The sequence below is a fragment of the Xiphophorus hellerii genome, chromosome 13, assembly GCF_003331165.1.
Source record: "Xiphophorus hellerii strain 12219 chromosome 13, Xiphophorus_hellerii-4.1, whole genome shotgun sequence".
Lineage (NCBI taxonomy): Eukaryota > Metazoa > Chordata > Actinopteri > Cyprinodontiformes > Poeciliidae > Xiphophorus > Xiphophorus hellerii.
Genome location: NC_045684.1, coordinates 1,897,370 through 1,910,158, shown reverse-complemented (window position 1 = coordinate 1,910,158; position 12,789 = coordinate 1,897,370). Strand labels below are relative to the sequence as shown.

The window sequence follows — 12,789 nt, the reverse complement described above, 5'->3', positions numbered from 1 at the left end:
GATCCAATGATGGCTCGTTAAAAGGCCTAAGAAGAACAGTGACCTGCTGAAAGGTTGTTGGTACCAGGGAGAGAACTAAACCGTGCAGGATGCCGGTTTAGAACATGAAATATTTAACAAAAATCTAAAGGGAAATGACTAAATTAATGTCAAAATAAAGTTTTTTGCGCTTAGAAAAATTATTTGTAGTATGGTTTTGTTAAAAATGTGCTTTAAACACATTCAGTGCTGTGAAAAAGTATCTCACCTTTAACTGCGTGCTTAAGGTGACTTTGACTAGGCCACACAACCCCCCCCTACTCTTCCTTTCTTTTCCAAATGTCCAACCAAGAACTCGATTATCTGTGGCCAGAAAACCTTCGTACAAAAACCGCTTGCCGTTTCTGTCACTTAACAAGGTTTACTGTGATGTTCCATATTAAATGTATCTGTTTTAATCAGAATTTCTTAAGTTCAGAGCAAGACATGTTTCTTTTCGAGATATTTTAGCCTACTTCTTAAATAATTTCTCGTTTCTACATGTATCATAATCAGGCTGATCGTCTTTGGTGAAACGACCAATAAACAAGTTTTTTCAATCGCGTATTTATGATTTGACAACTAGAACATTATTTCCACTTAGGTCCAGGATACTCAATAAATACAGAGATCATTGAAAAATTGCATTTTGTATTTACTCTGGTCGTCTTCTTAAATGTCACTACATGTTCGTCCCTGAGGAGAGAATGCTGCAAACAAATATCTGCGTTTCCATTACAAATGTGCACAAAACTTTGTAGATATTCCGCCAATGTTGAAAAACACAATGTTGCAATTGCGGAGTTTCCGTTAAATAAAAGGGATTGAAATCCCATGTGGATAAGTTCGTTAATGGGAAAACATACACCACCACCATCCTCCTGCCACTTCCTGTCATCTTCTTCGTGGTTTCCGGTTGCAGTCACAGCCAATCATTGATCATGACTCACGTGAAAAAAGTGTTTTCATTTCAGTTTTGCAAAATACATTAATTTTGAAACAGCCGACAAAAACAAACAAAAACACACACACCCCATCCTGGCGCAAAAACATTTTAGTGGAAAATAAAAGTTAAATTGGGGCATTTGCTTTAGGCAAATTTATTTTCGTAATTCAAATTTGCGCAATCATATGGTGAATGGAAACACAACTATTGACTCGATGTAATCTGCTTGGTTTATTAAACTGTTTGATAACTAAGATCAGTTGGAATGTATGAACTGAAATTATCTTTCAATTCCTTGAGATAACATTTGTTGTGAATTGGCTCTACATACTGTAAACTAAACTTTTCTTATTATCTGAAACATTGAATTATGACAAAAAGGAACAAAAACAGAATCTGATCCAATTGATAACATTTGGTTCATGTTCGCATGGAACAAGAAGGAAAGACGACATTAGAAGCACGGTAGGTATTAACATTTATTATTTGCACATTTTTACAGCGGAACAGGAAATGGTGAAATCCGTCAGAACCTGAGCTGAGATCAGATCCTTCATGGATTCTGGTCAGGTTGGCCGGTGTGGTGAGAGGGCGGTGTGTACTTCCCCTCCTTTATCAGTTTGTCACGCTGCGCACGGATGGCGTACATCCTCTCACGCTGCAGGGACAAAGAAAAGACGAGGTCAAAGGTGAAGATAACAGGATGAAAGGCACCGACTCCATGTCAGGACGCTCCTCAAACAGGGAGGACGCAGAGGACCAGGATGGAGGTAACATCAGATAAACATCAGTTATATTTCAGAGTCAGAATTTTACAAAAAAAGAAAACAGTGGTGGGAAACATTTAATTTAGTTAATAGAAGGCTATCCCCTTGTTCTGCTGGGGGACTTCAACGCTCACGTGGGCAATGACAGTGAGACCTGGAAGGGCGTGGTTGGGAGGAACGGCCCGCCCGACCTGAACTCGAGCGGTGTTCTGTTGCTGGACTTCTGTGCTCGCCATGGATTGTCCATAACGAACACCATGTTCAAGCATAAGGGTGTCCATATGTGCACTTGGCACCAGGACACCCTAGGCCGCAGTTCGATGATCGACTTTGTCATCGTTTCATCGGATCTGCGGCCGTATGTCTTGGACACTCGGGTGAAGAGAGGTGCGGAGCTGTCCACTGACCACTACCTGGTGGTGAGTTGGCTCCGATGGTGGGGGCGAAAGCCGGTCAGACCTGGCAGGCCCAAACGTGTTGTGAGGGTCTGCTGGGAACGTCTGGCGGAATCCCCTGTGAGACGGAGCTTTAACTCCCATCTCCGGCAAAACTTCGAACACGTCCCGGGGGAGGTGGGGGACATGGAGTCTGAGTGGACCGTGTTCCGTGCCTCCATTGTCGAGGCGGCCGATCGGAGCTGTGGCCGCAAGGTTGTCGGTGCCTGTCGCGGCGGCAACCCTCGAACCCGCTGGTGGACACCTTCGGTGAGGGATGCCGTCAGGCTGAAGAAGGAGTCCTATCGGGCCTTTTTGGCCTGTGGGACTCCGGAAGCAGCTGATGGGTACCGGCGGGCGAAGCGGCATGCGGCTCGGGCGGTTGCTGAGGCAAAAACTCGGGCGTGGGAGGAGTTTGGAGAGGCCATGGAGAAAGACTTCCGTATGGCTTCGAGGCGATTCTGGTCCACCATCCGGCGTCTCAGGGGGGGGAAGCGGTGCAGCACCAACACTGTTTATAGTGGGGATGGTGTGCTGCTGACCTCTACTCGGGACGTTGTGGGCCGGTGGGCAGAGTACTTCGAAGACCTCCTCAATCCCACCAACATGCCTTCCACTGAGGAAGCGGAGCCTGGGGACTCTGGGTTGGGCTCTCCAATCTCTGGGGGCGAGGTCGCCGAGGTGGTTAAAAAGCTCCTCGGTGGCAGGGCCCCGGGGGTGGATGAGATCCGCCCGGAGTTCCTTAAGGCTCTGGATGTTGTAGGGTTGTGTTGGTTGACGCGACTCTGCAATGTCGCATGGACATCGGGGGCAGTTCCCCTGGATTGGCAGACTGGGGTGGTGGTCCCCCTGTTCAAAAAGGGGGACCGGAGGGTGTGCTCCAATTATAGAGGGGTCACACTCTTAAGCCTCCCTGGCAAGGTCTATTCAGGGGTCCTGGAGAGGAGGGTCCGTCGGATAGTCGAACCTCGGATTCAGGAAGAGCAGTGTGGTTTTCGTCCTGGTCGTGGAACACTGGACCAGCTCTACACCCTCGGCAGGGTCCTGGAGGGTGCATGGGAGTTCGCCCAACCAGTCTACATGTGTTTTGTGGACTTGGAGAAGGCGTTCGACCGTGTCCCTCGGGGAGCCCTGTGGGGGGTTCTCCGGGAGTATGGGGTACCGGGCCCTTTGATACGGGCTGTCAGGTCCCTGTATGACCGGTGTCAGAGTCTGGTCCGCATTGCCGGCAGTAAGTCGGGCTCGTTTCCGGTGAGAGTTGGACTCCGCCAGGGCTGCCCTTTGTCACCGATTCTGTTCATCACTTTCATGGACAGAATTTCTAGGCGCAGCCAAGGTGTTGAGGGGATCCGATTTGGTGGCCTTAGGATCTCATCTTTGCTTTTCGCAGACGATGTGGTCCTTTTGGCTTCATCAGATCGTGATCTGCAGCTCTCGCTGGAGCGGTTCGCAGCCGAGTGTGAAGCGGCCGGGATGGGGATCAGTGCCTCCAAATCCGAGGCCATGGTCTTGAGCCGGAAAAGGGTAGAGTGCCTTCTCCGGGTCAGGGGGGGTGTCCTGCCCCAAGTGGAGGAGTTTAAGTATCTCGGGATCTTGTTCACGAATGGGGGAAGAAGGGAGCGGGAGATCGACAGGCGGATTGGCGCAGCGTCTGCTGTCAAGCGGGCGCTGTACCGGTCCGTCGTGGTGAAGAGAGAGCTGAGCCAAAAAGCGAAGCTCTCGATTTACCGGTCGATCTACGTTCCCACCCTCATCTATGGTCATGAGCTTTGGGTCATGACCGAAAGAACGAGATCGCGGATACAAGCGGCCGAAATGGGTTTTCTCCGTAGGGTGGCTGGGCTCTCCCTTAGAGATAGGGTGAGAAGCTCAGTCATCCGGGAGGGACTCAGAGTAGAGCCGCTGCTCCTTCACATCGAGAGGAGCCAGTTGAGGTGGCTCGGGCATCTGGTCAGGATGCCTCCTGGACGCCTCCCTGGTGAGGTGTTCCGGGCACGTCCCACCGGGAGGAGGCCCCGGGGAAGACCCAGGACACGCTGGAGGGACTATGTCTCTCGGCTGGCCTGGGAACGCCTCGGGATTCCCCCGGAGGAGCTAGAAGAAGTGGCTGGGGAGAGGGAAGTCTGGGCCTCCCTTCTGAGGCTGCTGCCCCCGCGACCCGACCTCGGATAAGCGGAAGAAGATGGATGGATGGATGGATGGATGGATGGAGAAGGCTATGTAATTAATTGAAAACTAGGCATCGACAAAATAAGCAACATTTTCAATACAAGAACCGTTTTTGTTGCAATATTATTGAAAAAACAAGCATTTGAGGGCAACAACAAATAAATTCATGTTTTTAATCTGTTCTTCAACCATCAGATTGGAGCAAATTTCAAAGTTGAACTATTTCAGGAACTCCTGATCATTCATGGAGCTTCTTCAGAAACATGGACGCTGACATTAGCATTAGCAACATGTTTAGCATTGATGCTACTTCAGGCCTGAGTAGCTTCGCTGAAGGTTAACTCCTTTCAGCACGACTTGAACACAACAACAGTCTTTTCCTGCGTCTGATCGGATCGGTTAAAAACCAGAGAGCCGAGAGAAACAGCTTCGGTTTCCAGAACTGTTGTTTGTGGATGTTGTGCGTCTGATTTATGGTGTACAAGAAACAGAATACAAAGGTTCCAGCTTGGGACTTTTTACATAAAAGAAAAAAAAATTAATTGAATAATAATCACCAGATCAGCTCTACACCATATCGATGTCAAGGATAGACGAAAATAGTTTTTTAGCTCCAGATGCATTCTTTGCTACAAATAATCAAGAGTTCACTAAGAGAATGCTTTTATTGCAATTTAGGCAATTAAAAGTTTATTTTAAACATTTTATTGATTTGTTTATTTGCATCTTTTAATGTATTTGTAATATTGTTTAAAGAGTCTGAAGTGGCTGAATAAAAAACCTGCAGGATGCACCACGTTTTTATCCAATGAAGTATCTGAATAATTGATTACTAAAATAATACATTTTCATGTTTTTTGTATTTTTCCACACATTTGGAACCATTTCTAGCTTTTAAAAAAATGACACATTGTTTACCTGAGGTTTTATTGACCTCATTTAGCAGAAATTCTGATTCTGTCCCAATACATCCGATACACGTCAAAGCTTTGATCATCTGGAGCTGATGAGTTTACTACCAGAGGGACTCACCGTCTTCTGCCGGTACATGCACTCGTAGAAATCCTCAAACTCCAGCTGGCACTCCTTTTTGGCCCGGGTCTGTCCGATGCCGTGGCCGCACTCGACCCAGTCCTTCTCGAAGGCGTGGCACCGCGCCGCCCGCTTGTACGGCTGCTCGCCGCTCTGCAGCAGCAGCCAGCGGTCTACGTTGATGCCGAGCCTTGACTGGACGTCCACAAACGGCATGATGCTGCCAACAAGAGAGCAAAACAAAAGATGGAGGAAAGGTTGGATGGAAAGCAGTTAACACTAAAAAAAAATCAAAATAAAAGATGATTCAGGCTGTAGAACAATCTAGAACAGGAGCAGTTAGCCACAAAACAACAGGGGTTGACCAGAGAGAAAAATGAAGGAAGGCAGAAAAAAAAAACATAAAAATGGTAGAATAAAGAAACAGATAAAGAAAGAAAGAGATAAAGAAAAAGAAAGAGAGAAAAATGTAGGTAGGCAGAAAAAAGACATACAGAAAAGAATCAGGAAAGACAGAAAAAGAAAGATTTGATTTTTTAAAACTTTCATACAAATATTCAACTCAACTTCATGTCAACGTATTCATAGATGAAAGTTCAGAATTATATAAAGTAAACAGATCACCTTAAGAATCCCCGTCATTTTGAAAAATATTGGTTCATTGAAATAATATTTATATTCTAACATCACACATTCAGTATTCTGTTCTCTATTAATTTTATATCTTCAAATTGCCAACTTCTCTTGCCCAAGGAAAAAGTGAGACAAATGTCCTTTTTTCTTCTGTTTGTCATATGAAAATACAAATAAATAAAAAGACTGTTCTGTGCATCTTTCTCCAAATGATGACTAAATATCCCTAATAGCGTAAATAAATCCGTTACTCTAATACATCATACATTCAGTGAAAAATTGCTTCTCTAAATGAACAAAAAGGACATTTATCTGAAACAAAAGGCGCAGAGAAGTTTCCTAGATGTAGTAAAAAGACTTTAAATGAACAAAAACAATTCTAAAGTGGGTTAATATCCGGAAACAGTAAGAAAAGACTCTTTCTTCGGCTGCAGTGAAGATTTTTCCGTGTTAGCCAAGCGGCTAACAGATACATATACACACAAGAAGCTCGGAAACGTCTAGTCAACTTAAAACAAAAACGTTTTTACAATAAACATAAGGTTTTACATAATGAGTAGCGTGGATCTAATTAGAACAGAGAGTACTGACTGAAATATGTCCGTAGATTCTCCTTCAATGACAGTAAGCTAATGCTAACGGGCCTAAATCCACACAAAAATACTATTTTATACCAAATAACTAAACTCTGATGAGCCGCATTTGCATGCAGCAGAAAGTCAAAAGTAAAGCATTCAAACGTCTTAATTTACCCTGTTTTGACTCTTTTATCCGAGTTACTTTAACCTTCCTCCGCTTTACGGCAGATAAACACACGGCCCAGCCGCAAAGTCGTTTTCTTCTGGGCTGTACATCCGGTTACGAGATGCAACAGCGCCTCCTGGAGGATCCGGGGTGTAGAAGCCGGTGACAAAAATACATACCTTACTTTACACATTTAAATGTAAATGTTTTTTTCTTCTTATTCTCCAATTATATTTTATTTGCCTGTTTTTTTTGTAACTGACGAATTAGTAGTTTGAAGGATATTTTTATGTGAAGATTTTTTTTATTGTACTTTTCATATTGTTTTTGTTATAATTGCATAAACATTTTAGCAATTGCAGGAAGAAGGTTTTAGCTCACTGACTGCAATTAAAGCTCAGGAAACCAAAAGTCCACACGGTATATCACTGAAAGTGAAGCACGGTGGAGGCAGTATCATGCTTTTTAGACTTTGCCAAGGTTGATGAATTTATGAACTTTCAAAGCCTGCACGTGTCTGCTACAAATTTTGAGATGGAGTTTATTTGTTATCATCCCAATGAGTCAATGTCTAAAACAAAATACACACAAAAATTCTAATGAAAAAATGTCTACACACTCTGAGAAGTTTGGAAAAGTTTTGCAAGTCAATGGAGAAAAAACAGCTGATGTGAAGTTGTGCAGCAAAATCATTATTGTTTTTTATGGCTATTGTAACAGACAACAAAACATGGCTTTGGTGCAACATAAAATTGTGTTTATTTATTCATTTCCCCCCAAAAAAGACTCCAGTCTCACAGTCCTGCATGTTCAGCCTCTCATCAGACGGAGGCTTTAACCGCAACAAGAACAAAACAAAAAAAAAACACAGTTCCTTTAGTTATAACACTTAAATATTGCTATCTATAAACCATTTCAAATAAAGACAGAACCACCTGTGTTCCTAAAGGGACGTAACACTCATTCGGACTCTTTCAGGAAGTCCCAGTTTTCCGTCTGTGGTACATTCGTTTATTCTGAACAATAGGCAAAAAACCAGTGACGTGTGTAGACAGAAACAGCACCGCCAAGTCACGTAAGCAGCAGAATCCATAAAGCTACTCTGAGATGGAGAAAAAGGTTCCCGGGAACCTCTTCAAACAGAAGCACGGAGGTGATCCAAAGCTAAGAAACGGGTCAAGCTGTGACTGAGAGAAGCTCACGGTTTGGCTCCAAAACGACGAGTTCACAAGTGATACTGGCTGACCAGAGCAACACAAAGTTATAAAAAGGAATGAAATATAATAAATTATGTTTAGTTCTTGCATCACAGCGTTGATTAAAAAAAAGACACAAAAAATACAATTTAAGGTCAAAAATACTGAGTGATAAAAATTTTGGAGGCAAACGTTTCTCTCATTCCATCCAACAGAAATGTTCCTTTTTTTTGTTGTACCACAGACTTTTGTTTTTCACTCAAGTAAACATGTTTACAGCAACAGATGATGTCAAGCAAATTAAAAAAGATAAATAAGACATTCAGATAAAGTGCACAAGTGCTCAGTCAAAAAAAAAAAAAAGACAAAGTGGATCACACCAATACATTCATCACATGTTCTGTCATTCATGCACATAAAACTGGGTCGGACAGGTGCCATTTTACAAGGCAAGAACCACCAAAACCAGTGGGGCTGGTTTTGGTGGTCAGTGAGCGGCCAGACTGGTACCACGACACGGACCAGAAACAAAGTATGGGAGAGTTGTGACGGACGAAATGTGTGAGAAGCAGCCCGACAGTTCAGATTCTAGCTAAAAGTAATTTTTATTGCATTATGTGAATGACCTGAAAAATGAGAATTTATGACAAATGATTTAAACCAGCTGCTCAATAACATGTTCAAATATGTTTATTGTTTGTTTAAGGTAAATATTTCTGCCCTAAAGGTTTTTTTTTGGCTTAAGGAGTCTTCAGAAGGTTTAAATTAAACATCTCAGATAATTGGACAATAACCAACACCAATATAACAATACTTGATTCAGCAATAATCAATAATTTGCTGAATATTAAAATTTTTTCAATAAATTTGTTTGACTTAAGTAAATATTTCTATCCAAAAGTAATTTTTTTAGTTATTTAGCCAGTCTACATTAAGGGTAACTCAAAAGACATGAAATGGTACGATATACGATACTGATAACTAATACCAATATTACAATACCTGTTCCAGCAATTACTGATAATAATGTTCATCAATAACATGTTGAAATAAGTTTATTGATTGTTTTAGGTAAATATTTCTTTCTAAAAGGGGAATTTTTTGGCTTACAGTCTTCAGAAAGTTTAAATCAAAGGTCACAAAACAGCATCATATCTGATACCGATAACTGATATCGATATCTTTATACATGAGAACAATCAATATTTTCCTTTGTCTAGGCTGAATAGACAAAGGAAGAATCTGTGATTGTCACTCACTAAACATAAAAATTTATGTGATTCTAGAATATTTTATATATTTATACAGGTATACTTTTTAATTAAATAGAACTATTCAGTAGTTTTGCTACAAAATGTTTCAAACGATTATGCAACAATAAAATCATCTAAATATTTTTGGCTTTTTTCTACAAAAATTATCTTAGACTCACAGACTTGGTTCAGATTTGTATAAATGTTTCTTTTCCTCTGAGCTGTTTTGGTCCATCGTCATCAGATCTCTCATTTGTTTGTTTCTGCAGCGTGTGCAAACTCTTCCTTCTTCCCTTCCTTCTCTCCTTCTTTCCTTCCTCCTCTTTACTCCTCATCCTCTTTCCAGCAAGAAAAGCGACATCCAAGTGCGGCTTCGTCCTCTAAAGGTAAACTGTATAAGAGAAACACGCTGCCTTTTTAAAACCTCCAGGTGAGAAATGGCTCATGCAGACTCATGCACGATGCAAAAAAAACAACAAACAATACTTTTGTTGATGGCAGAAGCAGCAGAAGCAGAAAAAAGCAAACAGCTGTAAGTCTCCATTCAAACACACATCAGTTTCTTCTCCAGTCTGATTCTTTCTGCTGTGCTTAGTAACTTTCACCCCATTTTAACATTTCATTTTTGTATTTTTTCTTATAAATTTGTACTTTTTTGTTTCATTTTCTTTTTTGCTTAAGAAGCCAAGGCATTTTGCACCAAAGAGTAAACAACAAATCTCAGAGGTAGAACCCTGACCATTTACTCAGAAAGGAGGCTGGCAGGTAGATCGATAAGACAGACAGGAGGAAACAAACATCTGCGTCTGTGTTTCAGACCTTAAAGCAGCTGACGAGAGATGACAGGAGGAAAAGGAAACAAAGTTTGAAGGTAAATGTTCAGGGTTTTGTCAGTTTTTGTGCAATCCTGAGAGCTGTGCCTCTCAGACGTACAGGATGACGTTGCTGTCCGCAGGACAGTGAAGGCCGTCGGTGGGGTGGTTCAGGGATCTGCAGGAGGGAGGCTGCAGCTGCTGGCAGCTTTTAGGATGAGGCGAGTCGCAGTCGTCCGACGTCAGCTCCGCGATGTCGTCCGACTGGGTGTCCGACATCTCCAGGTCGCTGCGGATGCTCTCCGGCTGGGCCAGGGTCACGTCTCTGAGCCCCTCCCTGATTGACGCCCCTGGCGACAGTCCCAAAGCCCCGCCCCTTCTGGAGCTGCAGTCCTGAGGCTCCTCCCCTCCTGAGGCAGTCGCCATGGCAGCAGAGCTTGCCTGTGGAGCTAGGTCCTCCTCACTGGTGAGGCAGAGATGACTGGGTTTGGTCTCGATGTCCACCTGGATCTCCAGGTTGGTGCAGTCCCTGAGGAGATTTAAGACGAGTCAGTCAGCGTGAGGCTTCTGGATCAAAAGATCTGAAGTCCTTTAAAAATCCAGGAATACAAAGATATATTAAATTTATGTTAGCCTCATTTTATATTCAAAACTGAGAGCTCACTCTTCTTCATCAGACATGTAGTTGGTGGCCGGTGCAAGACGCCCAACTGCCCTGAGTTTTACCCACAGGTAAGTTCTTACTGACACTAAAGTAAGTTTTAAAGAATATGTTGCTCTTTTTAATACAAAATGGCCCCAATTTCCAAAAACCTTACAACTGCTGGAGTGTAGACGCTGCAGTTGAGGTTTGACCAGTTCAAATACTTGAGATTATTTAATAAGGATGATAAAATGCAATCTAATTAATCCTGCAACATGAACCACAGTGTGAAAACATGTTTCTTTTACACTTTGAACAACATTCGTTTTCCAGAGAACAGACATGCAAATGAGCCAGAGAGCATTTATTACTCATCTCTTTGAGATCAACTCCAGTGTCTGAGCAGAGGCAGCTGAAACCAGGATGTTTCTGGAAATATGTGCAGCGTATGTTGCTCTAAAATAAACCAAAAATCTAAAATGAAGAGGTTGAACCTCCACAGACTTCTGGACCTCTTTGGTACCAGTTTGCCCGCTGCAGTTTTAGGACTGACAGGTGGGGAATCTTTAGTCCCATCACTGTCCTTATTTTACACCAGTGAAAATGTTTCCAAAAAGCTAACTTTGTTTTTCTTGAAAGCTACCATGATGCCGTTCAGTCAGTCAGTCATCCTCTCACCTGTCGGGTAAGGTGTAAGAGGAAATGATGGATCCGGCCATCCCTCGGGTGCTGGCGCAGTCGCTTCCTGCTCCCAGACTTCCCGTCTCTCTCTGGGCTGATTCCTTAGCCAGTTCCCCTGGTTGAACTTCCAACCTGGAGGAGCGAAAACATCCCAGTCAGGATATCAGTTAGATTGGTTAGAGTCAGTAAAAACAAAAGAACCACCTGACTCCTCACCTGTTGTACTTGCTGGTTCGGGTCCCCAAAGCGCCGCTGGCAAGAGTGTTGAAGTGAGGAGTGTCTCCCAGATTGCCAGGGGCCACAGAGAGGCCCTCGCTGGGGGACGTGGTGCTCAGACCGCTGACCGCTCCGTCCAGGCTGCTCTCTCCGAGACTCGGAGACTTCAGGGCTCGCCACGCGTCCGCCACTGCAGAGTCAGAGGGAGAAAATAAACCCAGTAAGATCCAGAAGATAAATCTATTTGGCTATTTTCACATCTGAAGGTCGGTAGATTCAGGGAATACTGAAATAGCTAAATTGGTTACTTTTTTGCTTTCACATTGAGAGTTTGGTTGGTGTCAAACTAACCAAACCCTTTGAAAAGCTTGTTCACCTCCTGGCCTGTGGGGGCGCTGCACCAAGAACCACTGAAGGAAACGACACAAAAACCTCTGAAGAAGACAACTTTGTTCTTCACCAAATGGAAACAAAAATGGAGTTGCAGCAGATTTTAGCGGTTGGAGGTTTCCTCTTTTGATCATGAGCCATTTCTCCTGCTAGTGCTAAACTCACCAGTTTGTTGAGGTTTTTATTTACCCAGAATGCCTTGCGCTGTTGTTCACTTCAAACCCCACCAGAGTTCAGTTCAACTAACTGAGACCTACGTTTGTAGGTGGACATCATTCACACCTACCACAACGAACCGGACTTTCTACGCAAACGGACTGGAGTTGGATTATAGTGGACTAAACTAGGATGGTCTGAATGCAGCCTAAGGTTGGACGGAAGCTCACCTGTGATTGGTCCGTCGTCTTCATCAAAGTCGATTCGCACGCCGCGGCCCTTCCCTCTGCTGACGCCGCAGCCGCCTCCTCTGCAGAGCGAGATGGGAACAACGCCGTACACGTAGGCCAGCATGATGGGAACGCCGATGCCTGGAAGCAGTTCAAGGTTTTTAGAAGATCTGCTTCGTCTTTGTGTTCAGGCAGCAGCAGAGATTCACCGGCGTTTCTTACCGACGCTGACGGCTGCGATGACAGGGGCGGTGATGACCGACAGGGCCACGCCCCCCGTGATGGCCAGGTTCCTCCTGTGGCGAGACGCCTTCTTCAACTCGTAGTGAGCGTGGATCTGCAAAAAAACAATAACATCTCATATAAACATCACAACTTCTCAGGTAATTTGCTAAATTTGAGCTCATGTATCAGAAAACAAAGAACAGCCAGTAGAAAAACCCAGATTTATATTCAAACTTTAGGTTTA

The 12,789-nt window shown here is 43.6% G+C and overlaps 2 protein-coding genes across 5 annotated transcripts in view; both read right to left on the bottom strand.

The window, feature by feature from the left end:
- Positions 1-1,425: 1,425 nt before the first annotated feature.
- On the bottom strand, positions 1,426-6,879 carry ndufs5 (NADH:ubiquinone oxidoreductase subunit S5). 2 transcript variants are annotated; one of them, XM_032581914.1, is made up of 3 exons: positions 6,752-6,879; positions 5,367-5,586; positions 1,426-1,622 (listed from the first exon to the last, which is right to left on the bottom strand). In XM_032581914.1, exons 2-3 carry the CDS (start codon positions 5,580-5,582, stop codon positions 1,518-1,520), a joined length of 321 nt encoding a protein of 106 aa, XP_032437805.1. In that variant the 5' UTR covers positions 5,583-5,586; positions 6,752-6,879; the 3' UTR covers positions 1,426-1,517. The 2 variants fall into 2 exon arrangements, with proteins under 2 accessions (XP_032437805.1, XP_032437806.1); XM_032581915.1 differs by having other exon boundaries at positions 5,367-5,690; positions 6,752-6,851.
- A 604-nt stretch (positions 6,880-7,483) lies between these two features.
- The window catches only part of rnf19b (ring finger protein 19B), a 39,655-nt gene continuing 34,349 nt past the window's right edge, over positions 7,484-12,789 (bottom strand). For all 3 annotated transcript variants that reach the window (XM_032580955.1, XM_032580953.1, XM_032580954.1), the window contains 5 exons: positions 12,543-12,657; positions 12,321-12,461; positions 11,545-11,734; positions 11,326-11,460; positions 7,484-10,533 (listed from right to left, as the gene is read on the bottom strand). In XM_032580955.1, coding sequence (XP_032436846.1) covers positions 10,116-10,533; positions 11,326-11,460; positions 11,545-11,734; positions 12,321-12,461; positions 12,543-12,657 — 999 coding nt within the window. In that variant the 3' untranslated portion in view covers positions 7,484-10,115. The remainder of the gene's footprint in view (positions 10,534-11,325; positions 11,461-11,544; positions 11,735-12,320; positions 12,462-12,542; positions 12,658-12,789) is intronic.